This window comes from Arctopsyche grandis, chromosome 8 (genome assembly GCF_051622035.1).
Source record: "Arctopsyche grandis isolate Sample6627 chromosome 8, ASM5162203v2, whole genome shotgun sequence".
NCBI classification, from domain to species: Eukaryota; Metazoa; Arthropoda; class Insecta; order Trichoptera; family Hydropsychidae; genus Arctopsyche; species Arctopsyche grandis.
The window spans coordinates 22,599,732-22,627,584 of NC_135362.1; the positions used below are offsets into that span (position 1 = coordinate 22,599,732).

Here is a 27,853-nt window from a genome sequence, read left to right on the forward strand (position 1 = left end):
AAGTGAGCACAATTTTATGAACACAAATAAAAAATTATAATTTTGAATAAAAACACCAATATTTTTTTTTTACTACCTATGTATAAAATTAATGTCACCGAGATTAAAAATCTTCGGACCTGAAATGCTTCTTATTTATTTATTTAACGTTTTTTGACCATTGTGGCATTACAGGGAGAACCTAATGCGCCACAATGGCCTACATGATAAAATAATAAAATAAAATAAGAGAGGGAGAAAACAAAAAATAAAATTAAAAATTAAAAGATACAACAAAAAGCAAAAGCAAAAAATTAAGATACAAAAAATTTAAAAAATAAAATGCAGCATTTAACACAATCATAAAAAACTTTATAGTAATTAAAATTTAAAATAAGAAAAAATACAAATACATAAATGTCTTGCACCTGCAGCCTGTTCCAATAAATAAGAACAAGCTACAGATACAAAACATCACTGTGAGGCCCAAATGGAAGAGAGTAGATTAAGATTCCATTCATACATCACATTCAAATTAAGAAAGTAATGATGAGCGCAGGTTACCAGATAAATATGTTAAAATAATATCCGATAATCTACGCTCACCAAGGTGGAAAATATCACATTCAGGGACGGCAGCAACGATTTCACTTATACGATATTTTATTTCTATCGTAATGGCGGAGGCTCCATTTACTTATATTGATGACCAAAATGAGCAATATGGCAAAGTATGAAAACGATCGGATAAGAGGTAAACTTTTTCCTGAATTGTAATCGTAAGTGAAACGTAAAGGAGGTATGTAATATGTAATAAAAAGCATAAAAATTGAAAAATTTATTTATTAAAACTGCCGATCGTTGAAAAACATTAGGGAAGGTAAAGGTTAACTGGGATGTGACATGAAGAGAGCAGCAATGGCACAGATACATGCGGCAACAGGTGTATGAGGGTGAGATGGAGAGATGTGACGACAATGGAGAAAGGGAGAGAGGAAATGTGTGGGTATTGATTTGGGAAGCAATTGGGTGTTGAGAGAGATAGATGTGGGTCGTTGTAGGTGTACGTATGGGTGCTACGCCGTAGAAGGCGTGGGCGGTTTCTATCTCATCTAGCTGGGTTTGGTTGGCCAGTGCCGGCGGGCACTTACATAAATGCAGGGCAGTTTCAAGATTCAGCTCATAAACATGGGCACCAGGGCGGCTGCATGTGAGTTGCCTCTCGCTCCACATTACACTTAAATTCAATACAACCTTAAATAACAACTCATTCGTCATAGATAATGCAGCTGTTTTTCAGCATATTTTTTTATCAATTGCACTAATTGACGATATATATTATATAACCTTAACACAAACAATATTTCAGTACCTATTTATGTAATCGAATGTTTCATTGGTCCAGTTACAGCAAAGATTCGAAGCCTTCATGATTGTCAATTGAGGCTTTTACATGGCATACAACCCTTACCATCTGGCATCGATATAGCCAACACCGTTAAATATTTTTCACAGACACTTTTAAGTGAGATATCTACATATTTATTCGAATCGACTGCAGTACAACCTTTTTCGAATTGATAAAATTGATGATTTGTTTATTTCATTGAAGCTGTATTGAAAGATGTCCCCAGCTCACCGTTGGAAATGCTCCGAGATCCGGAAAATGATCAGGCTCGAATGAATCTTTACCCAAATTTAGATTACAAAGGGTTATATAATGCTATATCTCAGTTGGTGGACGTTGCATCTCTGGTGCAATATGGAGTTCATGGTAATAATATGTTTGTTAAAAATATATTTCTTTATTCTTCATGCACTAAGGTATATTGTTTAACACAAATGAAAATTTCAGCCTTTGGACAATCTATTTTACAATGTTTGGGATGCTTGCTGCCATTTTTAGAATATGATATGATAGACAATCTTCCTTATTTAGCCGCTTCTTGTGTCGGTGTACTACCGGTATCATTACATCAAGAAATCATCAATCTCCTATGTTTTTACATTTTGCCGTTTACAATTAGTAAATATATAAATGTTTTACTTTCTTCTTATTTTTTTATGTGTAAATATATTTAACGTTTTATAATATTTTAGCAAGATGCTATGAAGGCGAAGAGGAAGAAAGTCAGGCATCACAGTCTGTAGCCGCTGTAATAATGATGGTGTTTCAGTATTCTAGTAACCCAGGTGATTTTTGAGTTACAAAACTTTCATTATAGCAATTAAATATAACATATGCATAATACTTAAAAGTGGTTTACATAACTGCCCATAGCCCATCACTGCCAACTTCTCGAGTGCTTGATGACTATGAAGCAAACCGTAGTAAAGGATGTTTTGTGTGTGATTGCATATGGAACAGCAGGAGCTAGAGCATCAGCAGCTAAGCTGTTATTTTATCACTGGCCTGCGTTTAACGCTAATCTCTTTGACCGCAAAGGATTATTATGTAAATTTTCAAGTAAGCACTTATGTACATATGTACATACGTACTATTACCATATTGTTACTAATAAATAATCAATATAACTGTAATTATAGATGATCTCACTCCATTCGTTTGTCAACGCGACATGTGTCCGAATGCAGGTAATGCCGAAGCTGCAAAAGTATGCTATGATCATTGTATAAGTGTTACTTTTGCATCTGATTCACCGCCACCATTGTACCTTTGCATCGAATGTGCCAACGAAATACATAGAGAACATCCTAATCAGCGCTTTTTCGATATATTACATCCCATGCAACAAGTTTCAATGGTTTGTGAAAATAAGGTTTGTGCTAAAGTTTCATGTTAACATATAATAATTTTCACCTTTCACAACCACATCAAGATAGTCGCTGACGTTTCCTTTCGTCGACTTGGATTTGTCTTGAGATATGCTAGGTTATTCTCCAACCCTTTGTCTTCTCGCTTGCTTTTCAACTCGCTTGTTTGAAGTAAGCTAGAGTATAATGCGAAGCAAACTACTCTCTTATTATCGAAAAAGTGCAAAAAGCATTTCTTCGTTTTCTTTATAAGAAAGAGTATGGGTACTACCCATATCTCTATCCCACTCCTTTCCTTTTGGGCATGCTTGGGTATAATTCCCTTGAACTTCGGAGAAACATCTCGTTAATTCGTTTCGTTCTCCAGCTACTGCGTGGTAATACGTCATGTCCGTTGTTGCTGGAACAATTGGGACTTTATGTACCTAATAATTATGTGCGTGGTAGATATTATCATTTAATGGTTGGACCTCCTGCTCGCACATTTCTTTTTCGAATGGCTCCTATACCAAGAGCTATTCGACTTCTCAATGAAATCGTTGCTGCCGTCCCTGAATGTGATATTTTCCACCTTGGTGAGCGTAGATTATCGGATATTATTTTAGCATATTTATCTGGTAACCTGCGCTCATCATTATTTTCTTAATTTGAATGTGATGTATGAGTGGAATCTTGATCTACCCTCTTCCATTTGGATTTTATTTTTATTTATATATTGTTTTATTTTATGTTACTTTTTCTTTTTCTTTCTCCTTATGTACATTTTTATGTATTATTTTTCTTTTGTTTAATATGAAACTAAGAATGTGATTTTTGGATTTAATTTTTGATTTTTACACTTTTGTACATTTATTCTTTTTCTTATGTATTATTTTTCTTTTGTTTTCTGTTTTTTTTTTCATTTTATCATGTTTTTCTGCTTTTGAATTTTTGCTTTTTATTTTATGTATTTTATTTTTTATTTTTCTGTTTTTCATAATCAAATGTAGGCCATTGTGGCGCATTAGGTTCTTCCTGTAAAGCCACAATGGTCCAAAACTACTATAAATAAATAAATAATATTTTGAACACAATGTACCTATATTATTTGTTTAATAATATTAGTAATATATATTACCACACTTTAGAATTGCAGGGCAACTGATAAGTCTGCCTTTTCAATTTGCTTTTCTAACGAATGTGCAAGTTACAATGGCAATCATCCAATTCGATACTGTCAACAATGCCATGCAAACCGACATAACAGTAGGAGAGGTGGTGATCATGTCGTTCACAGAAGTTTACCTCCTGCGTGGCAAATGGATAGTGAAAGGCAAACTTATTTAGTTGAAGCTATTGTGAGGTATAAGCATTCACTATTTTATTGTCATACATTGATTTTGGATTCCATCATTGAATGTGATTTGTTTTAGTCTTTTAAAAGAGGCGAAACCTTTAAACATTGAAACAGGGCCAAAAGACTCGAACGACTCACCCAAGCCTACGATATCTTCAACTCTGCCAACTGACAATATATCTGTCGAAGAAAGACAATTGCTTGGTAGATACGGTGTCTGGTTACTCGTAGGATTGTGTACTCCAAATCAAGACACACCTGTGGAGATATTAGGGCGACTTTTATCTATGTTATTTCACTGGTTTCACGTCACTGCGTATTCTTACGATGGTATTATGCTATTTTTATAAACATACATACATACATATACGTAAAATTGAAACATCATTATTATATTTTGTACATCTAAATGTGTTATTGAATATTCAGGACAGGCTGAAAGTACAATTGAAAAACTTAAAACTGAACATGTTTGTGTGTGGCTGAAAGATATCTGTAGAACGCATAACAAAGTTTTGGTTTCTTGTCTTCTTCCTCATCCACCAGAATATGCAAGAGTTGGGGGCCACTGGGATACGTTGGCATCTCGAACTTCACACTTAAAAGATGGTTTGAATAGGTACATGCAATTTATATTTCAGACGATATCTCCCCCACCAAAGATTAATTCTAACATATTGACTTACATTTGCATTTTTTAGATTGTTTTGTCTGGTTCCATATGAAATAATATCGACTGATATATGGGATTACATAATGCCTCATTGGATGGAAGCTGTTACAAATGATGTTCCAGAGAAAGAGTTATCAGAACTAAAGATTATATTGAGTAAAATATTGGATCCGGACATGAGCCCACTAGGCTTTGATGTGAAAAAAATGTATAATTTTGTCGCCATAAGATTTGAGAAAACAACAGCAAGAGTTCAATTGCAAGCTTTACATTGGTTGCAGGTATTTCAATATATAATGATTTTTAGAATCATTTAATACTATGTAGTTAGTGGCTGTAAACAGCATTTTATAAAATAAAATAAAAAAATTACAGATACTTTCTATGCTTGAGATATTAATTCCACTCTCCCAACTTTTCGATATGTTTGAAGCTGGTGTTCGTATGATGAAAATGAATTCAGGTGATGATCGAAAACCTTCAAAACACACTTCAAAAAATGGCAGCGATTCTCATAAGGGAGGATCAATCTGTAAGTCTTTGTTTACACTTCATTCACCGATACAACCAGTTTTTAATTTAATAGTTTGATCGAATTTCAGCACCCGTAATCGAAGATGAATCTCCAAATACTTCAGGATTATCCGACAATGAAGCACCAACGTCAAGACAAAACACTACTGATTTCGAAACAGACGGCGAACACAATCTCTCTTGTTGTATACTCATGTTGGATATATTATTAAAACAGGTAAAGCATTTTAGCAAGTGTTGTCGAACTTAGTATTGTGCAACACTAGTAAGTATGAATTTTTCAATGAATGAATATTGAATTTTAGATGGAATTGCAAGCTTTTGAACAGACGGCTCTCGGCGGTTGGGTGGCTAAGTCGGCGAGTCAACTTCTGGGACGTACTCTAAGCGTTCTGAGAGAAGGTTCTTGTACAGGGAGTTGTTCTTCTCCAGATTGCTCGTCATGTGAGGCCGCCATTATGTGGCATCAATTGGCCGTACGAATTGTACGGATGATGGCTCCCGATACACCCGCACATCCACCAGATGTGAGAAAACCCACACATTTATATCTAACATTTTATACACGCACACACACGCACACACACACACACACACACACACATATATATATATATATATATATATATATATATATATATATATATATATATATATATATATATATATATATATTCTACTAAAGTTTTGCAATTCACTTTTAGCACAATATTTGGTGTTAAATTATAACCTATACATATTATTAATATAATATAATATACGATTGATTTAGATACTTATGTTAATACCTAGAATTAAAATTATATTAATGTGATTTAATTTGCAATTATTAATGTTGTTATAAATATGAAATTAGTGGATGTATCGATTGATATCTGTGAATCTTGTTCACTTATTACTGTTAGTATGAAATTTAAGTTTTGTTTTGTCCTCAACAAGCAACCGTATTTCTGTCTATTGAGGCTCCTGTTCAATAATATCGATGTGGACTGATCTGTAACACCTTCGTGTATGCATGTAAATGAATGCATTGACTGACTTATATATCTAATATATGCATATGTTATATGTATGGAGTGTTAATCTTGTCCAAGTTCCTTTCATGCTATGGTATTTTCTCCACTCTAAAATATCACAATCTCACCAATTTCATTTCATTTTAATATATTCTTCTGTGATGCCTTTTCCCATGTTTTGTGATTTGATTAATTTTAATTGATATAATTTCTAGCAGCACTCAATTTCTTTCTTCAAATACAACAATTACATCTGAACTGCACTTAATATTAATCGTTTACAATACATATTTATGAATTTTAATTTATTATAATACCAAGAACCTAATGGGAAAGACAGATAGAGTATATTAAAAATAGAGAGGTTATTCCTTTTGTTGTACTTTTGAATCGATTTCATTGACTTTAAATTTCATACTAAACACACAAAAACCGCAGCTGAGCCTGTTAGATCCAACATTTTCGTCATATTTAGAGTAATTACATAGATACATGACATAAAATATCAATTTTCATTTTAAAAATCTATTTACATACATATGTATATGTAGATAATATGGTTTTCATATTATTTTTGACAAGAAAAGAATGAAAATCGATATACATTTGATGGTGAATCTAAGTAAAGTCATTTGCGTATGTTGTGTGATTGGGTGGGATTTGGATGCACAGCCCCCGATGGATGACCTGCCTTCGGAAGGCAGCCACTCGCGCAAGAGCCCTCCCGAAGGGGACAGGGCTGGCCGCGGGGGCGCAGGATCGGACAGGGACAGGGGGCCAGCTGGTGAAGCGATCATCAACATGCCTCTGCCGTTACCGATACCGGAGATACACTCGGTGGGCGGTGTACTAGTTCACATGCCTCACGTATGTTCTTGTATATACACCATTTGCCTACTTTTAGCGTTTCCCAGTTAGATCCGCTTCATTTTAAATATGTATATCATTATTATAATACATCTCTATCATACACATGCAAATAATCATTTTTATTTTCCATTTTTTTTTTCAAAAACATGCTTTCTCTAACGGCAATGAATATTTTACACAATTTAACACACCATTCGATAAATTATTCATCACGTTTGTGTGTAATATATTCATTCAGAATTAAAATAAAATCTGTTATTTTTTGTCATATTTTATTCTAGGTACATATGTAGTATCTAATTATGACAACAAAAATAAAAAATAGGAATGTTCCTCTAGAAATAAAGTGTGACATTATATAAAATCATTTATTTCGAATCTAAAAACTTTTTCTTTATGGTTTATGTGTACTCGTACCTCCAACATATAAAAGTTTAATAGAATATTTACAAATTTACTGTAAGTAGACCGACACTATTAATGGTTATGAAAGCACTGGTTTTAGATGTGTACTTATATATTCTATTAGTTGTCTTTTTACAAATTGAGTAGAGTTTTAAAAAAATTAACTAATATAAAATTTATAATACATACTCAATTTTGAATACACATCCACACACAAAATAATATCAACACTAACACAACATTAATGAAATCTAGTAAATTGTGATATTATCCAGTTCTTATTACAAAAAGTATTCGACTAATAAAACACAATGCTAGATCGTAGCTTAGAAAATTAATTGAAGCCATTATGGTATCAACATATCTTATATTTTCGTTTCATGTCAAAATTATTAAACAATAACTAGGCCGTTCAAAAAACATAATACGCTTAATGTCACAAAAACACTTTCAAGTCTATCGATATATACATAGCCTAAAATCAAATACAATATGTAAATAATGACATTGTTTAAAAATTACAGGATAAAAATACAAATTAATGAGATATATAAATGGTGGTTCATCAAAAGACTAATACCTCAATTGTTGGTAACTTTGATTTATTAAATATGTATATATGTATGTATTTTTTACATCTGGTTTCTATCCTCTGTCTACTCTATTCCTTTCTTGGCAAAAAGAGCTGCATTTCACTATGGAATTATAATATAATATATTTGCCAATCATTCAAATGTAAGGTCAAATATTATTAAATATATGTGTATGATAAGTAAAAAGTGTACATACTCGTATGTCGAATGCGCATTTCACTGACTTTTTTCAACATTTTCTCTTTCGATGAACCCACCCATTCGATAAAACTGCACATGAACTTTTAAAAGAATAGCATGTTTTGTTTTAATAGGTGTGCCTTCTTTTGAATTTTTTAAGTCATATTAATTCTTATTTGTGCTATACCTATCTATCCTTTTTTATTTTCCATGCAATTTAAAAACTAGCCTCTTCTTTGCTCAATATTGGAATCTCCTGAACCGCTCAATGTAACGTTGTTTTCATATATTCTATTTCATGCTCCCACAGATACTTCACGTATGTCTGTAATATGTTCTATGTATGAATAGATTAGAATGTTTAAAATATATTACCTTTTTTATGTGTTTCACTGTAAAATTAGCTAATCCCTTTAATACATTATATATAATGTATGCGATTTACTAAACACTCACAAAAGTTTGATTAATTCGCTTAGCAAAACTATATATTTTCATGTTTTATGTTGCATGAAAAGTATAAATAATAGCTAACACTTGCAATTAAAAAGTTTTCGATGTAACTTTGTATATTTCAGTGAAGGCATGAAAAATTTTTATTAGTGCAATCCGCATCAGTAACAACAAAATATTCTCTGTTTCTCTTCTCTTTCAATCAGATCTTTGCATCAACACAGTTACTATGTTTGTATGTACATATCAAAATTTAGTAGAGAAATTTTGTGATTGCTGATGTCTCTTTGGATATTGTAATATATGAACGTGAACAATGTTAAATGGTAAGAAAATGCTGAAAGTTACAAGTAACAGCTATAATGATGATTTTATTTGAAATCACCGGCAAATTTGTCTAGCAAATAATATATACTTTTCAAGCATGAATGTTTCTCGAATGACTTTTTTTTATTTTAGCATGTACAAATAGATATTGTTATTTATATTAATTTATCAAGTTAAATTAAAAATATCAAACATTATGCACATGTACATACCATTTAAAAACTGTATACACAAGCTATAGATCACATGCAGTGATAACTGATTTTTTTTTTATATATATATCATATTAAATACATTATTTCATACAAAATGGATTACTTGAATCGCAAAATATATCATATACATTTTTTGAATGTTAACATGCCTACAAAAAGGTTAAAAAATAATCATTTCAGAAAATTTTTGCAGCCTTAAAACAACTTATTTGCCTTTTTAGTACCTATCATTTGGCTATTTATATTATAATACATATTCATATCCAAATTTCATTTGATTTTATATACATATATTGTGGCTTCACGTTTTATATATTGAAATCGATCATTTGGGGTATTGCTTTTTTGTTTATTGTCATGTAAAAATATTTTCAGTTACATTGATATTTTTGGGATTAATCAAACCTATAACTATAAATGCAGAAAAACTAGTACATACGATTTAAAAAAAAATGGAATTGAAATTTAAACATTTTAGAGATGCTAGCCTGATATTAACCCAGTGGTTTGACATCTTTGGGTTTTGAATGCAGCATGCCAAAGTAGGACTTTTTTATTTATATTAGTTTTGCAGACCAAAAAATTTCAAGCAAAATGTAATTGTCATAAAGTACAATATATAATTAAATTACCTATACTTGTCATGTTTTATTTAAAGGTGTTTGTTCTCTTGGTTAAATGTTTTTACTTTTTACGCTTTACAAAGTATTATTATCGTGAGAAAATTCAACCTCGAGAGTTTGACTGATTTATATATATTTTTAATGATAGTCATAAATAGTTTTTTTTTGATCTGCAAAAGTATATTCATATGAGCACGTACCCATATATAACAGAGAAATGTAATTATTTTGTAATATATAGTCGTTCAATTGATACAGATAATGACGGCTACGGTTGAAACGGTATCGGAACAGTTGGACTTGGCTTCAATAATGCCAGCAGAGAAAGTGGTGTCAGCTGTTGCTAGGGCTGTTACTTTAACTGACACAGATGTTGCAACAGCAACTGTACAAGTAGCGAAACCGAATCTAGTCGGTGAAAATGATCAACCCGTCGAGCCTGGACCCGACGATGACCTATCAAACTTTTGGCACACTTCTGTTGGAAAGTTTAGATTTTCCATTGATGAGCTACCGCAACAATTGCAATATATCCATCAACTTTTACAAGTAACTTTACAACTTTTACTGAATCTATTATAGCTCTCACAACAATATATGTATTTTAAAAAAATATTTTCGCATCTCTAGGAAATACCTGTGGCCGATCGACCCGATATGATTTACTACATGTTGCAATGCCTGTACATATTGGTTTTGCATGGTGATGCTTTTACTAAAGCTGCTAAAGAGCATCGAGGGTTTTTTATATGGTGTCAAGAAAATTTATTGATCAAAAAGTTTGTACTAACCAAAAATAATTATGTTCATATTGAAAATTTCTACAATACATGTTAAATGCATGTTACATGTGCTCTTTTTTTTAATATAAACACAATTAAATTATTATTTTTCTCATTGGTAAGGAATCGACTTGAATACAATTCGCCAATATGGTCCCCTAATTCACAGGTACATAGTAATTCCATTGACAGGATTTAGAATAGATTTATTAGATTCATTGATTTTAAATTTTTTACAAAATCTGACCCTGTCACCAACAAGTATATTAAATTGAATATGATCAAACTTTGTGACAGGAGAATAATCAATGATTTTATTATGTCTGTTTGGTGTACTCAGCGGAGTTATGGACTGTAGTGAATTAGTGGACCTCATAAATTTTCATACACCGGGGAGATTTACCAGATGCAACTATTTATTCCACATCAAAAATTATGCCACTAGTTATAAAAAAAATTCAACGTTACCCCGACTTCATAAACTGGGAAACGAATTTAGCCAATTTGATTTTTTTAATATTAGTAAAAATAGTTTAAAAAAATTGTTGCATCATCATTTTTCTAATTTTTTTATTTAATTCATTTATTTCTTCAATTAGTTTTAAAAATCATATTTTTTCTTTTCCTTTCTTATATTAATATTGTGGTTTTTTTTTTGTTTTATTGTTCTATGTATTATTTATTGTTCTATTTATTATTATTATGCATGTTCTATATTATTTTTGTTCAATGGTCCTTGCGCCCCGGTGCGGTGCAAGCGCTCGACAATCATCAGACAGACTGAACGACAGGTAAACTGGATGTTTAATAAGGCAAGATTCGATAAGTTCCGAATCTTGCCTTATTAAACTCGCCAGAAAGATCCAACTCAATTTTAATAATTACCATTTTAATAATTGCATCTGTACACATCGAAAGGTTACTCGTCATTTGATGTGCAATCTATCATTCGAGAAGACGAGAATTGCGTTTAAAGCTGCCATCCAGTTTATCTGTTGTTCAGTCTGTCTGGTTATTGTCGAGCGCTTGCACCAAACCCTTTGCGGCCGTATATAAAATAAAATAAAATAAAATAAATAAACAATTTTTCAGTTTATGGAGCGTCTGCAATGCACGCCATTCTCATATTTGTGAAGTAGCCGTACCTCTACTTTTGCACTGCATAACTTTGACTGCTGGGTCAGATGTATTTTGGAGATTAATTCAAGAAGAATTCCACCATTCAGATTGGAGAATTCGCTTTACAGCTGTAGAAAGGGTTACCGTTCTCACGAGGTATTGAATTTTCTTACAGTTGTTTAACTCAATTCAATACATGACATAAGTATAATATTTTTGTGATTTTTAGATTCATGGATTCGACTCCATTAAAAAACGTTTTTCCACTACAAACCGCATTAGCAACGGCGTTTTGCTACTTAATATCTAGCATGGATGACCCCAATGTTTATGTTGCTCAAAGAGCTACACTATATATCGGAACTATTCACGACAATGCTATTCGGGTAAGGTTCATAAAATAATACAAATAATACTTTCATTACGCAAAATATATCCTAATAATTATAAATATTGTAGTGTCTAATAATGTGCTTGGAAACACAATTCGATATGTTCATTGTCGATCGACCAATGGTTTTGCAATCTCTATATCAACTTCATAATTCTCTCAGTGATCGAAAAATTCTATCTTGGGACTTCTTTTTAAATAGATTCGATACTCTATTTTTGGAAGCTCAAATTCATTTAGAGAAAAACGGAGATATTGCTTATATTAGAGGTATACATCCCTACTATCATAATAGTACTGTCATAATAGTTATTGCTCAAAATTTAAATTAAACGTTAATGGAATCATATTTTAGACCTACGTAATAATGAAACCAACAGTGAAATATTTATCCAAAAATTGAAACGTGCTCAGGAAGCACTTTCCACCACCGATGGATCTGTTGGTGGATCGTCTGTGAAGACATTGAATGCATCGTTTGGGACAAAGTGGCCGTATAAAAGAACGATGTCAGCCCCGGCAACGATGATTCCGCGCCAAGAAACTAAACAAGGTGATTGTTTGTGTTTTATATGTATGTCTAATCTTCTCTGCAGCTTCGAGTAATTGAAAGATAATACGAAAATTTGTTCAAAAAATACCAAACGCGTTTGTCAAGTGCTTTTTTATATTTTTGTAACCGTATAGAAAAGGAAAAGGTGTACAGCAGGCAGTATTCCGCCCCCATACTGAAGAGGAAAAGTTCTCGGTTTGGCTTGGGTCAGTTAATTAAGCTAAAGCTAGGGGGAAGTGAATTTAATTCTGTCACTTCTTACCACTTTATTATATTACATAAACAATAGATATAACTATCTGCTTCGTAATTAATGTTTGCAAAGTAGTGTAGACTTGGCTTTGCAATTTCTATTTGAACATGTAGTTGTGTATGGACCATTTTCACTTTATTTTACCACATACAATGTTACTATTATATGTTTAATAATAATCAGCTAACATTGTATTTTTTGCATTACATTAATTCTGCTATGAAAAATGAAAATGGAAAATGATAGTTTTCACATATACATATGTATGTATGTACTTGTTACTTAATCTATATATGTATATACATATTTTTCGTCATATTGCCAATATAATAAATAATACGTGTTGTATCTCAAGATAATACCTATCATATTAATACAAATTTTAATTCTTCACATACTTTCTATTGGTTTTTGTGCATTGTGGATGATAATCACATAAGCACCACTAGAATACGCTTCTTCTAATTAAAAATGAAAATGAAGCACGAAAAATCTACGCAATAAATTTGAGATTGTTAAAAGTGTTCATTAGTATTAATTTAAAAATAATATACTTGTATCAAATAATTTTGTGTACTTTCTATAAAATCGTAGCTCTTTCATTAATATATTTTTTTGATTTTTAAATGCTTTTTATTATTACGAAATTATGTTCACAATACATCTTATATCTATTTTAATAGCTACTGATCTACTGATCATTTTCTATTTTACAATTTAATTTAATTTGGTTAGTAATCATAGTATTATATTATTCTAATGTTAATCTACAGCATAATAGGAAAAAGAGCTCAAAAACCTATTTACAATCCTTATAAATGTTCATAATACATCTAATACATAATATTAATTAAAGACTCTCTAAAGTCGATGACCTAAAGTAGATTGTGTTTAGGTAATCTGTGTTTATACCTGAAGGGTATAGACATTTTGTTGTAATCACCGAGACTCTTCACAAGTGTGTTGGTATGGTTATTAGTGATTCTGTCATATAATCTACTGGTTAGTTTGTTAGTAATGTCTGTAACTTTCATTAATATGATAATACCCAATGTAATGAAGTTTCAGCTCTTTATTCAATGTACCTAAAGTTATTGTAAAATAATGAAGAATGTGTTTTTTATGATTAGATATCAAACCAATATAAAAATATGTACATCGGCCAATCAAATTTATTTTTATAATATATCGTATTGTATTTAATTATATCTAGTATTTCTTATTAACTTATAGCTATGAATTTCATATACTAAAAATTAGCTTTTTATGTATTTATTTAAATAATTGGTATACGTATTAAAATTAATTAAAATTTTTGCACTATTTTTCCAGATAAACCACTGATATGTGTGTTTTATTTTATATAATATTATATAATATATGCATCTTCTATTCACTTTTAGTATCTGAATGCTTATGCACAATAGCTTTAGTAATGTTAAAATAGTAGATATTGCATTTTTTAGATGAATGGTATTGAATTATATTATATATATGTTGACAAATCTTTCAAAATCTTATTGTCTAAAAATAAACAAGTCAAGTCTAGTGGGATTTGTAATTACGTAAGAAATGTGTTTGATATAATAGACTGATAATAATTTTATAAGAGAGCATACATACATACATGTAATAACTATAATATGTATTTAGTTGGATCAACAGATTAGTTATTTACAAATCGACATTCAGTCATTTCTTTGTGGAATTTTTATCTGTCTGATAAATTAAAAATCTACGTGATATACAATTTTATATAGTATTCTGCATTTGCTATGCATATATATGACAATTTTAATATAATATTTTCAAATATTATATTAAAATTGTCATATGCATATGTATGTATTTTAAATAATTTGTACTTGCCTATTATAAAGTTTAAGCGTTTTTGAATGAAAACATTTATGCTAAATAGTTGAGAAATCGTATCTTCAAATTGAATTGCATTCAAATTAATAATTACTTTCATCGCTTACAATTTAATTTTGCATTCAATATATGTAGGTACCGAGCTCATCTATTTATTTCTTTAATCGATAGAGTATTCCTTGCCTAAAAATTTTATTTTTTAGATGCATGATATTTGATGATCAGACAGATTTTTTTGTCATAATATGTATTATAGTATTATAATGTAATCAATTTTTGACTAGATGGACAAATGCATTCAATGTATGGGGTTAGTGGAACAACAGATGACGCAACTTTGGCTGCTCTGCTTCCACGAATTATTGACATCGACGAAGCTGACCGAGAGACCGCTCATTTGTTGGTGTTTTTATTAATGCAATTTTTATCTCGATCAGACCAAGCGAGTCCTACAGATGAAAAATATACATCAAAGACTCAAGCCATTCTTTTTAAACATTTGTATTTGTTATTTGGGTACAATATCAACGACAAAATATTTCATACTCCACCAAATAGGTTGAGGTAAATACATAGAGTACACATTGAGCTAATCTATTTTTTTATTATTCAAAGTCCCTTTGGTTTTCAGACACTCTGCAGTATTTAATGTGTTTTTGGCAAATTTACCACAAGTATTAGATCAAAATCATGCAATGGGGTGGTCAATCATAGGCCCAGCTATATCTTTATTATTGTATAGTCCATATCCATCAACAAAGACCCCAGTTACGCCAATTCTGTCACAACCAACATATTCTTTGTGGCAATTAGAAACACATTCAAGAAGATGTTGGTTAATGGCTCTATTAGTTTTACTGTATAAGGTAATTTATATTATATACGTAATATTAAAATCAAACCGTGACATATCGAATTTTTTCATAATGTACATTTTTTGGTATTTTAGTATCAATATATTCAACAACCGATATGTGGACAACTCCAGTTTCTTGTCAAAATTGTTATAAACACGTTAGATGCTCAGCATCACGAATGTAAACGAATTCCTACCATGATTGTATTGTCACAGTCTAGATCAAGAGGTTACTTTTAAATTATTACAACTATATGTATGTATATGTAAACATATGTATATAACATTTTTCATGAAATTATTATATATAGATATAAGTCAACCTTCTTTGGGAGGAGATCAAGAACATCCATCGGCGGCAACTGAACGCTTTGAAACTCCACCGCTATCTCCGATGTATTCAATAGAATCACAAAAACCACCTACTGGCAAAAGTGGTACACATCACCAAAAAATGTCTGGTTCAGGTATGGAAACTCACTGGGAGGAGACAGTGAAACCTAGAAAATACCAACATTGGAGTTTAGATCAAGAAAGCACCGAGTCAGAGTTGGTTGCAATTCCAGAAACAAGTGATAAATCTGACAGTACATTACATGGGAGTACAGCACAGGTATTGTGCATGACAAGTTAAACAATTTATTGTCTTATAATTGGTTTTGTTTAAGACTTTTGGTTTTAATTTCGTTCAGGGTTCTTTTGATGAAACCACACACACTGAAGAGCAAACGATCAAAGATTCTAGTCAAGCTAAAAGTCTATCAATTACATCACAAACTCTTCTAATGGATAGTGCTAAAATAGTATCGAAGACAATGGAAACAAAGCCTGAGAAAAAACATTCAGAAAAGTTTATGGGAATGAAACCCCTCTGGTTTAAGTCCAGTGATGATGATGCTGGGGTATACATATATTTAAAAAATATATATTTCATTCCGGTCTCCGTCACGGGCCCGAATGTGAAACGCCCGAAAACGCAAATATCGGAAGGCAAAGATCGAAAATCGAAAGATCATAAGTCGAAAGATAAAAAAAGGGTGCATGGTAAACGGTACATACTCACTTAATTTGCGCGAGCAGGATACAACAGGAACAAGAGGAACAGGCTTTTCCTCCCGTATTCTGCGCGCGCACATTAATACGGGAGGAAAAGCCTGTTCCTCTTGTTCCTGTTGTATCCTGCTCGTGCAAATTAAGTGACTATGTCTTTTTTTTTGATCTTTCGACTTAAGATATTTCGATTTTCGATCTGTGCCTTCCGATATTTGCGTTTTCGGGCGTTTCACATTCGGGCCCGTGACGGAGACCGATTTCATTCATACACTAAAATAATGACAATAATATGCGCCTGATCCATTTTCCTTTACAGCATGGAGATAGTCACAAGTGGGGAGTAAAAGAGGGTGTGCGAATGATGGTGACGTCAAGCTTGATGTCTGCAACGGATCAACAGCAATTAAAGCAAATTACAACTTCTCAGATTGCTTCAAAAGTAAAACCATCTGCATTTGTTAATTCTTTGACATATTAATATCACAGCAATTTATTTAAATTGACGACTGATTTTTCAATAGCCTACAAAGCTAGCAGCCTTGAAATCTGTTTTGGAATCTAGCGATAATGTTAAAGTAACTAACGCGAAGCAAGATTTGCCAGCAAAAGCGACGCATTCTATTCAAGTAATTGGTGGAAGTGCTAGCGGGCAAATACATTGCAATCAAGTAACTATTAAGCAATCGGGAACGTCTGCTGTAAAAGATTCCAGGTATTTCGAAATATTTACTCCGTTAATATCATTATGACATTCATAATATAATATTTGATTTTAGTAAACAACAACAAGGGAAGAATGAAAGCAACACTGCATCACACGCATCGCCAAAATCTTTAGGAAGACAGAAACGTATTTTAAGTATGAATTAAATTATAAATATGTACCATTGAATCTATTTCATTTCTAATATTGATAAACATATACTTTAGAAACCGTTGATTCATCAAATACTTCAACGTCTACTCCTGTCACGGCCGGAAGTTCATCTCCCGATACAGGACCTTCTTCGAATGGTGTCAACAGTGAAGAACATTTTACACCATGGCAAATCGATATGAGGAATCCACCAAAACCATTACAAACACCAAACATCGAAAGATTGTTGCCTATAGGAGCATCAGTCAGAAACAATCGTAATTAATCATCTATTTTTAACGTTTCAAAACATTGTATGTACATATGTAGAATGTTATCATGCATTTGATGAAATAATTTCAGTACCTGTTCTAACAAGGGGAAACATATTGAAGAATGAATATAATTTAATGGCTGCATATGCTTCACCAGAATCGCCTTTATCAAAAATGGAAGTTATGTCTTGTGGATCAAGTGAACCCCCGTCAAGTGACGGTGGAGAGGCAACTTCTCCCCAACCCATTAATATGGGACGATGTCAACCACACACTTTCGATATACCTGCACAAGAGAGACTTCTTCCAATCGGTTCCCATATACCAGCATCGCCAAATTTTAATGCATTAGTAGACAGAGTGAGAGAAGCGTTGAGTATGCCTTCAGGTTGTTATTGTATAACAATTTTACTAACTGAGTATATGTATACTAAGAATTACTAATTTAAAGTTTATTTTGTATTTAGACGCTCCATGTAAGCTAGGAAAACCAACATCCATTTCAGTGGATAATAATTCGATGAAACAGGACGATCTCATAAGACAATCATCTGGTGAAGGTTCTTCACGGTTAGTGCTCTTTAAACAAATTTAAGTTATATGAATAAAGACAGAATTTTTTAACTATGTATTAAAAACATTTAGATCTCGTGGAACTAGCCCAAGGCGATTAATTAAACAAGTGGCCCTGTTAGAATCTCCACCAACTGCAACTCAAGCAGAAACGCCCGATGCTGTAAAAACACCACTTTCAGCCCCTCCACTATCTGCCTCGGGTGGTTAGAGTCCAAACATGCTAATTAATGACACATTTCCATTAAAATTATTATTGTGAATAGATGCTATTAATTTTAATTTGAACAGGTCCCTTTCGTGAAGATCATTCTGGAAATTGGCAACGTCATAGGGTACGAACAGGTGGTAAAGGTTCTGGTAGCGGTAGTGGTGCAGGAGGTAATGCTTGGGAAGGCTGTATGAGCAGAGAAGGAGGAGCTTTCTTAATGGATGGTGTAACTCAAAAATCATGTCATACGCAACCTGAATTAAAACAAAGTGCTAAACGAATAGGCGAAGAATGTATGGTTGAAAGATGTGAGTACAAAAAATTTCTCTTAATCAAAATAGAAAAATAATATTGGAATTATTAATGTTGCTTTTTAAACAACAAAAAGGTGCGGAATGTGGAATAATCACAGAAGAATACAGCGATGAAGAGTTGGGACTCTGTATTATAGTTTTGGCAACTTTCGTTCATCGAGAACCGTCTGCTGCAGCTCCTTTGTTGCCAGATATTCTTACAGTTGTATCAAAGTTAGTAATAATACTATAAAATATTATATTTTCACATTTATTTTATACTACATATACATATGTGTTTGAAAATTTAGAATTGCTCAGTTTGCAATGTATCCATGGCAAAGTGAAGCTAATCTTCATTTACCCGGAGGAGCAGTGAGTGTGGCTCACCAATTTTTACGATGTGTTCTACATCAACTTGCTCCCAATGCCGTATTCGTCCAAATATTTCAAACAAGAGCTCCAGGTGACTAAATAGTTTATGGAACATTATAAATTGTTTATATTTAATTTAAAATGTCTTTATTTGCATTCTAGAAAAACAAAAAATGATTTTCTTTAAAAGTATCGCACAAGCTCTAATAGACTTCAACGAATTGAATCCAACTGGTCCTCTTCAGTTACTCACAGAATTTCTCAACTCGAGGAAAACACTTCCTTCAGAACAACTTCCTATTATCATTGAAAATATGGCGTGTTACATGGACTGCTTGCCGCTAGAAGCGCTGGGTCCGGGTTCTTCATCCGGTGCACTTATGCAACAATTAGACACCCTCTTCCGCCGAATAATACTTACATTAAATATTTTTGAAGACGTCATACCCCTTTTGAGAATAATGGTTTCAATTTTAAAAGTACCAGCGATAAACCAATTCAAGGTAATATTTGAATTTATCACACATTATCCACATTAAAAGCAGTTGATACATTGGTACTATTTTTATTTTAGGGTATATTGGACCCATTTTCGAAGATTGTAAGTTTTTCCATACAAAACTTTGTTTTGCAATATAATTACCTTCTCGATCTGAGCTTCTTGTGCAATCGAAGCTTCACAAAAGAAAGAGATAAGTTGATGATGTGCAGAATGATCATATTCGAACTGGTTCAAGCTTTAAAATTCAAAACAACAATTCCGGATGAAAACTTTTTAATGCTGATAAGTTTCGTACTTCAAGGTATGAAACAAAACCAGCTTTTATTGGATAATTGTATAGTTTTCGTCAATCAAAATAATAAAATTATAGATGCCGGAGGGTCTCTACCGTTAACGTCAGCATTGGAAGACTGCCTGAAACTAAGCGGTCCTTATAATAGAGAATACAGTACAGGAGCTGCCGACTGTATGAGGCAATACATTGGAGACGTTTTAGAGTTTTTAGCAGATTTTCATACATTAACAAAAATCAAGGTAGCATACATATTTGATTTATTTTCTTTTATATTGTTGCGTAGAGGTGGGTGGAGGATCCAAGTAAAAGGCTAAAGTCGTGTCACAGCATTTATTGATGATTATGGAGATACACACACCGCCAGTGCTCCGTCCAGAATGTCTTGATATCGCCTAAGTACCGCCTTATAAGGGGCAGGTCTCTCAGGACATCTTCGACGTCTGATTTGTTTACCTATTGTTATGGTCACGTACTCGGATATGTATTCCCACGACATTCGGTACCACGGTATCGGTCACTTCTGAGAACGGACCAAATAGCGGCCATTGTTTAGCCTACATGCACTTCGAGTCTAGATATAATCCTTGAAACCAATTATAACGGTCGCACAGTGTCAGGGATGCGCCTCGGCTTAATCCGATTGCACTTAACTGGCGGCTCTTTTTAGTATACGTAACAATATTATTTAAAATTTACTAATTAATTATCTATATTTATTTAGAGCTACAGTAAAGGTTCTTCAGTTGGATTAAACGAAGATACACTTGGAGGTGTTTTAAAAAGTGGAATGGCTCAATTTGTAGCACTAGAAATAACACGAGGAAATAACAGAGATAATCGGGCTATAGCTCGATATATGCCTTGGCTATATAATGCACCATCTGCTTTACAACAAGGGTATTTATGTATTTAAATAATAATAGTATGCATGTAGAACAGTTTGAGTAAAGAAGACAATTACATATATCTTTTACATACTTTCAGACCAAGAGAATTCACCGAGTGTGTTTCCCACATTAGAATGCTTTCGTGGCTATTGGTGGGATCTTTGAATCATTATGCACTCAACCCGCGACCTCATAGTAACCAAAATGCTCTATCAAATGTTTCTTTAGCTCAACCTATTCCTCAAGAAGCCAGCTGTCATATCGCCGACCACATTCAAGTATGTACATATATATTATTTACAGGTGCATTTCGCCAGATCAAAATAATGAATTTGAATGATTTTTAAAATTATAGGTTATAATGGCAGGATTTGTAGAACAATCGAAAGCATCAGTATTACACATGAGCTCTTTATTCCATGCGTTCATTTTATGTCAATTGTGGACTGTGTATTTGGAACAAGCTTCAAATAGTAACACTCCTAGCTCTGAAGCGTATCATGTCACCATGAGCATACTTTTTGATTTCTGGGGGAAAGTAACACCTTGTATATTGCAACTTGTGTCACATTCAAAAGTGGTAAAATATAAATATGTATATTATATGTACATTAGGCCGGTGTGAAAAATGAAAATTTTGGATTTCCCACAGTAGACCTAGTGAAAACTTGCATCTTACTAAAGGAAAAGTGAATTTATTTTTTAAAAAATGCCATTAAATATACAAATTTTATGAAATACAAGCAGGCCAAAATTTCATATGACTAGGTCCATTGTGGGAAATCCAAAATTTGCTTTTCCATTCTGGTATACATATACATATTATAATAAATGCAATTTTTTTTAACACTTCTTCCATAGCTTGCTGAAACAGTCAATCTTCACTTTTTGAGTCTATTGGAGGCGTTGCTCGAATGCAATTCCATGGTGTTAAGCAAACTATTGCCACTGTGGAGCCCTGTTTTATATTCGCATCACATTCAAGTGAGAGTTTAATTATTCTTATTACAACTTGTTACATTCGAAGACAATAAAATATATTAACTTCGTATTTCAGTTACCTGGTCATCTTCAAATGAGACTTCAGAACTGTCGCAACTTTCCACCAGCACAGAACTCTCCACCACCGTCTCCGCCGGCAGAAATGGAAAACACCCCACCTCCGTCTACTTCACCGGCCCCTCTTTCAGTTCTTTTAAAGTGGTTACAGCGTCTTCAATTCAAAATGGCTCAAATAGAACTTCAGAGTTCAAATGTCACACAATTTTATTTTGTTTAATTATTTTTAGCAAAAGCTAACCCAGAAATATTATTTTACATGTAAATATATATTTTAAGAGTGTATTTCAACTTAGTAGTCATAGGAAAAATATACATACATACATACATAGACACTTTGTAGTATTCAACGATAATGTAAATTAGTTGTTAAAATTATGAAATAAAAAGCTTTTAAATATTTTGTACAATTTTAATGTGAAAATAATATATCAAAACAAAGCGAAAAATTAAAATTAAATTATAAAATTTATGAAAGATAATCCATGACCCATGGAACTTCGCCAGATTCATACGGAATCGGGGGTAAGTCATATGGCACAGGAAGTCTATCCGAATCAGATAATTCAAGTGAAAAGAAATCTTTATTCACCTGCAATATGGGATAATAATTAGTAAGATATTTCCAAAATTTAAAAACACTGCTTACAAAATATAATAAACTTACAACGAATTTGGGAATAAACAGAACACCAACTTCGTAAGAATTAATTCTCAAGGCTCTATTCCCTTTGTTAAACGTTCCCCAAGCTGATTTTGAAATGTTTCCCGAAGTCAAGAGGAAAAAAGGCGCTCGTTTTGAATCAGGAGACATTCTTAAATAGCTTTTAATGTGTGGCATAGCTCTATTACGTCCCGAATGCACCGCTGACCATTCCCTAAAAATATACATTTGAATTAAAAAATCAAAACATATAATATTTCAATTACATATGAAAACAATACTGTAGATAATTGTTGAGCCACGGTTGTTTAACATGTATTGAATTTGAATAAGGTAAACATCCACCTCCCAGTAAATTGTCATGTGAATTTTTAACATTGGTTAAAGAAGGATAGATAAATTTCAATTGAGGTGGTCTAGTAACCATTGGTGAAGATTTAAAGCTGCGACAAAAATTCTGTTGGAAATCTCCACAAAGCCACAGCTAAAAATAGATAGTAAAATTAAATTATGGTATAAAATTCGCATAAGTAAACGAGTTAATACATTTTGACAAATTACTTTAGGATCATTTCCAAAGCTGCCAATACTGGAAGCTTGTGCAATCAAAGTCCATTGATCGGCTTCATCTGGCGGAATTACACAATGTTGCGAAAGCAAATTTCCAATGCGACTAAGGCCCCACTGTGTGTCAAAATGGCCACCAGGTATAGAAGCCACAAAGAAAACACTACACCATAAAATCACGATAAATACATGGTAAAATATATAAATTACATAAAATATTCTGAATAAAAACATACTTAATAGCTGAGAAATCGATGTTTTTGACTATCTGCAAATACATAGATAAACAAGGCATACTGTAAGAATTCAAATAATTGATTAACGATCTCTTGAAGCCAGTGGGTGATTCTCCATTGACGACGTCGTATGGGTCAGCAAGTCGGGGACATCTTGGACTTAACCACAAGCTAAAATGTAACATTTACATACATACATATTAATATCATATAAAAAATACTATTTACAATGTTTAAATAAAAATATCTTAAGAAAAAAAACAAACCCCTGTGTCCTGTTTTCCCAATCATCTATGTAAAGATTAGCGGTAGAAACTACAACTCTAATTGATTCATCTTCATAATGGTATATACCCATTTTACTAAAAAATAAATGTATTATAACAAAAGATTATAAGAAGTATATTATATTATATATGAATATGCCAATTCACTATTACTTACGTATGATGTTTCCCGAATGCGTTTTTCATGGGAACTAAATGTGCTTCTATATTCCGTTTCTTTTGATTTACAGCTTTCAAATCTTCAGAATCGTCACCATAAAGTATAGTTAATGGTTTATCACTGATTTTTCAGAAACATTAAACGTTAATTTGTAGGAGCATTCAAGATTATTTCTAGTTTTCATTTTATAGTTAAATAAATTTTATTTTTCTTACCTATAATCTGCAAAATAATATTGCGCCAATAGCCATCCTACATCAACCATGAAATTTATTTGAAGAGAACTTTTTAGTTTACCTAAACTGGGATCCAAAAGCTCTGTAATATAATTTATTTTATTTAATTACATACCAGGAAGGCATTACAGGCAACCCCAATGCGCCTTCCTGGCCAATTACAAATATTGCAGCATTTTTTATTCATTTTATAAGTCACTGAATTACGAGACTGAAAAACTCGCAAATACGTACACAAACTTATTTATTGCACATTAATCAATCACAAATTATAGGTGACATATTGTATATAGGAAGGATTTTAGTCAATTTTTACCGGGAACCGTTTCAACAATGAAATCAGAGAAAATTGGCAAACTCTGATAGGAAACGATCAACCTGGAATCACAAATCCAGATCTGACCAGCAGTATACTCTGAAAAATTCATTTTCACTCGAGGCCCGGCTCTAGGATCGAACCCGGGACCTCACGACGCTAAGCAGAAACTTAAGAGGGCTGTACACCCGAAACCCTAATTTTGTTGCCGTTCCTTTCATCGATATATACATTGTATATATCGATGAAAGGAACGATATATATATTGAGTGAATGTATATATTGAGTGAATGCCACAATATATATCAATATAGATATAGAGTGAATGCGACAGTTGCGCTTCGACCCGATAATACGTATTTTAAATCGACAAAATCGAGGTTTCGTATTCTCCTATTTTCTCCTCCGAAACTGGACCAATTTTTAAAAAAATTTCATCATCGGTATGAGAAAGATATTTTCTGTGCAACTATGCGCTAACTATAATTTAAAATCGACCGTTAAATAAGCACGCTGGACTCTTTTCGTGGGTGTAAAAAAAGAGGCGAGTTTATAGATGTGTGGCGGCTCTTAGCTCCTATAAAAAATAGCTAATCAAAAAAATAAAACGATAGATGCATCCCAATGGTGGATATCCATAGCATATTAAAAATAATTTCTCTAGTGCCATAATTGAGGAAGGGAGAAGTGTAATACGTTTGTATGGACAAACGCTGGTGTCCAGCCCTCTTAACGACCGAGCTATGCTGCTGGCTAATAATGAACAAAAGTTTTGTCAAATGTTAACATTTTTAAAAACATCCTAAAAACTAACAGCTGTTTACGCTATTATTTCTAAATAGTTTTGAGATTATGAAAAAAATAATATTAACATCGTCCATAGACATACATTGTCGTCGACAACAAACTAAGTGTTTGCTTAGCCTAATGTTAAATATGAGTTTGGGTCGAACTCACACATCTGCAGCAGTTTTTACGCATGCTGACCAATTATATAAGAGTTTTGGTTTTAACGGACACTAAAATAAACAACATATATCGAGATGATAAAAAAATGTTTACCTTGAAATGTAATTGATAGGGGATGGGTATGTGTTTCTGGAGCTGAACTAATAGTGGTAAAAAACATAAAATACGGTGCAGCTCTTTCATGTTTTTCTTTCATTCTTCCTTTCGGAGCAACAACATTGAAAAAGTCTTCTATTTTTCTTTTTAAACTTGGCTTCGTTTGAGCGTCACTACCTAAATTACAATTATAAGAACACTTAAAAATTGCAAATATGTATTATTTAGCCCTTTGCCCGCGGCAATAAATATAGCGAACAAGCCCTGTACGCGGCACCTTTTTTGCGAATTCCGCAATCGAGTTTTCAACCTTAAATACAGATTTTAATATTTACTCAAGTAACCAGATATGTTAATTAACACATAAAGTATTATTTTAAACAATAAAATACATAATATATCTCGCAGTTTTGGAATAATTGTCAAATAATCAATCTTCATAATTGTATGAAGACGTGACGTCACATAAACGAGGTTTCAGTATGGTTACACAAAAAACTAATTTTTGACTGGTATATATTCATTTTAAGCAAATTGAATAGATAGCATTCACTCAGTAATATATTCAACCAATTTTGAACCTTAAAACAGTTGAAATCGGCGCATATAAGGCTCAAAATCCCGTGCAAAGTTCAGAAATTCTATGGAAGACAGCCGCGCTACAGACTTGTCGCCCAAAGCTTCCATAGAAGACGGCCGCGGGCAAACGGTTAAAGAAAAAGTGTTATGTTACGTACTTGAACTAGTAGATGGGTTGTCTGTCTTTGAACATTTAGAGGTTTCAGTTTGATTAGTACTACTTTCGGGTTTAGACATTTTAGCGTTTTTTTCACTCGGCTTAACAGTACTGGAACCCTGAGAGTTTTTTGAATCTGAATTTTTACTATTACTGGTACTCGGTGAGTTTTGTGAATCATTAACACCAGTGTTCGTGTTCATCGATTGTATTAAAGATGTGCTTTGTGTGCTCTGTGGATTATCTTTGGAACCGTTGGCGTCGGTAGAATTTGTTTTTTTATCAATCACATTGATGCGACAAATGGCGTGATTTCTTAATACATTTAACTGTTGTTCAATAATTCCTCTTTGAAATTGCAAATTGGATGGAATGTCAAAGGGTCCAGATCCGCTGTATTTAACCAAAATATTTTCTACTGCAAAATAAAAATTTTAATATAATTATCCGTTTTATGGTAAGTATACGATTAAGTTTGAAAAAAAGGGTACAATGAGAATGTTGATATTCTCGAAAATGATCAGGATTCTTTCTATAGCAGTTTTCTTTATATTGGCACTCCACTTTGGTCTGTTTTTTGCGAGGGTTGCGATGTTGACCTGGAATAATTTCAACGATCATATAATTATTGAATAGATGATGAGGTTGGGCGTCGATGTACGTTGAATATGAGACAAGAAAAGAGACGTTTGGGCACGCGAATAGCAGTAGCCACTGTGTCGTCTTCTGAAGAAAGTTCTCCCGGTGAGAATTCGCTGCCAGATGTACCGTCTTCGGAAAAATCGTCGTCGGGATCGCTCGAATGTGTTCTTTTCCTCCCAGTATTCATACTAATATGAATATACTATTACAATTAGCAAAATTGTTACAATAAAATCAATAAACGCGACCGGTCAAAGCCGTCATCTGTCAAACGTCAACTGCTACAATCTCGCGCCAATTTGACAGCTGAAATCAACAGATTCTCTCGTTTTACCAAAATTGTCGGCCATGTGCGACTATTGACGCGAGCTGTCAAAGTTGAGGCATCATTTATTAAAAACTATAAAATCAAAAATTATTACGTGGGAACACTGCAACATCTTTTGACCTGGGCTGCCATTTTGCGTGTTGGTAGGTTCCACATTACTTTCTTCCCATTTGTCAAATAAAGTAGTTGTGGATTGACCTTGTGTTATAACAATCAAAAAGTAATAATGGTCATTCGTCGAAATAAAATTTACCATTTAACATTGTATGAATATAGTACGACTTCAAAACCAGTGATCTCATCATCGATCCTGTACAAACATGCATAACTCAAGGGCAACGACCCCTTCGATCATTCCAGAAGAAAGAGTTCATCGCTTGATCGTAAGACGAACGAAACCCAACAGTGATGTCATCAGGATACCCTAGCAC

General features: G+C 32.8%; 2 protein-coding genes across 3 annotated transcripts; one reads left to right on the forward strand and one right to left on the reverse strand.

Annotated features, from left to right (window-relative positions):
* Nucleotides 1–1,167: 1,167 nt before the first annotated feature.
* unc79 (UNC-79 domain-containing protein) lies at nucleotides 1,168–22,405 on the forward strand. Its single transcript, XM_077436705.1, has 43 exons — nucleotides 1,168–1,189; nucleotides 1,592–1,753; nucleotides 1,835–1,978; nucleotides 2,080–2,172; nucleotides 2,261–2,446; nucleotides 2,527–2,759; nucleotides 3,882–4,096; nucleotides 4,167–4,420; nucleotides 4,520–4,709; nucleotides 4,792–5,044; nucleotides 5,139–5,295; nucleotides 5,366–5,514; nucleotides 5,603–5,824; nucleotides 6,986–7,180; nucleotides 10,239–10,529; nucleotides 10,611–10,759; nucleotides 11,855–12,037; nucleotides 12,111–12,267; nucleotides 12,341–12,542; nucleotides 12,628–12,825; nucleotides 15,388–15,514; nucleotides 15,582–15,816; nucleotides 15,900–16,035; nucleotides 16,118–16,419; nucleotides 16,499–16,708; nucleotides 17,176–17,298; nucleotides 17,381–17,571; nucleotides 17,636–17,709; nucleotides 17,790–17,993; nucleotides 18,079–18,378; nucleotides 18,458–18,560; nucleotides 18,636–18,769; nucleotides 18,855–19,082; nucleotides 19,163–19,301; nucleotides 19,379–19,533; nucleotides 19,605–19,945; nucleotides 20,017–20,245; nucleotides 20,315–20,478; nucleotides 20,961–21,136; nucleotides 21,224–21,404; nucleotides 21,482–21,664; nucleotides 21,988–22,110; nucleotides 22,184–22,405. Exons 1-43 carry the CDS (start codon nucleotides 1,168–1,170, stop codon nucleotides 22,403–22,405), a joined length of 7,935 nt encoding a protein of 2,644 aa, XP_077292831.1.
* Nucleotides 22,406–22,580: 175 nt separating this feature from the next.
* Nucleotides 22,581–27,644, reverse strand: LOC143915677 (tyrosyl-DNA phosphodiesterase 1-like). 2 transcript variants are annotated; one of them, XM_077436401.1, is made up of 12 exons: nucleotides 27,517–27,644; nucleotides 26,944–27,051; nucleotides 26,454–26,870; nucleotides 25,714–25,893; nucleotides 24,315–24,417; nucleotides 24,097–24,219; nucleotides 23,919–24,014; nucleotides 23,653–23,823; nucleotides 23,411–23,579; nucleotides 23,131–23,333; nucleotides 22,853–23,063; nucleotides 22,581–22,777 (listed from the first exon to the last, which is right to left on the reverse strand). In XM_077436401.1, exons 3-12 carry the CDS (start codon nucleotides 26,653–26,655, stop codon nucleotides 22,655–22,657), a joined length of 1,581 nt encoding a protein of 526 aa, XP_077292527.1. In that variant the 5' UTR covers nucleotides 26,656–26,870; nucleotides 26,944–27,051; nucleotides 27,517–27,644; the 3' UTR covers nucleotides 22,581–22,654. The 2 variants fall into 2 exon arrangements, with proteins under 2 accessions (XP_077292527.1, XP_077292526.1); XM_077436400.1 differs by having other exon boundaries at nucleotides 22,582–22,777; nucleotides 27,140–27,544.
* Nucleotides 27,645–27,853: the final 209 nt, after the last annotated feature.

Bases quoted from the DNA above. Each gene is read 5' to 3' on its own strand.
- LOC143915677 (XM_077436400.1), bottom strand. From the start codon at position 27,281: ATGAATACTGGGAGGAAAAGAACACATTCGAGCGATCCCGACGACGAT. The intron at 25,894-26,453 runs GTACGTAACATA...ATTGTAATTTAG, and splicing joins CAACCCATCTACTAGTTCAA to GTAGTGACGCTCAAACGAAG. The intron at 23,064-23,130 runs GTATTGTTTTCA...GTATATTTTTAG, and splicing joins TGGCTCAACAATTATCTACA to GGAATGGTCAGCGGTGCATT.
- unc79 (XM_077436705.1), top strand. From the start codon at position 1,168: ATGGGCACCAGGGCGGCTGCAT. The intron at 12,268-12,340 runs GTAAGGTTCATA...TAAATATTGTAG, and splicing joins TTCACGACAATGCTATTCGG to TGTCTAATAATGTGCTTGGA. The intron at 21,665-21,987 runs GTAACACCTTGT...CTTCTTCCATAG, and splicing joins TTTTTGATTTCTGGGGGAAA to CTTGCTGAAACAGTCAATCT.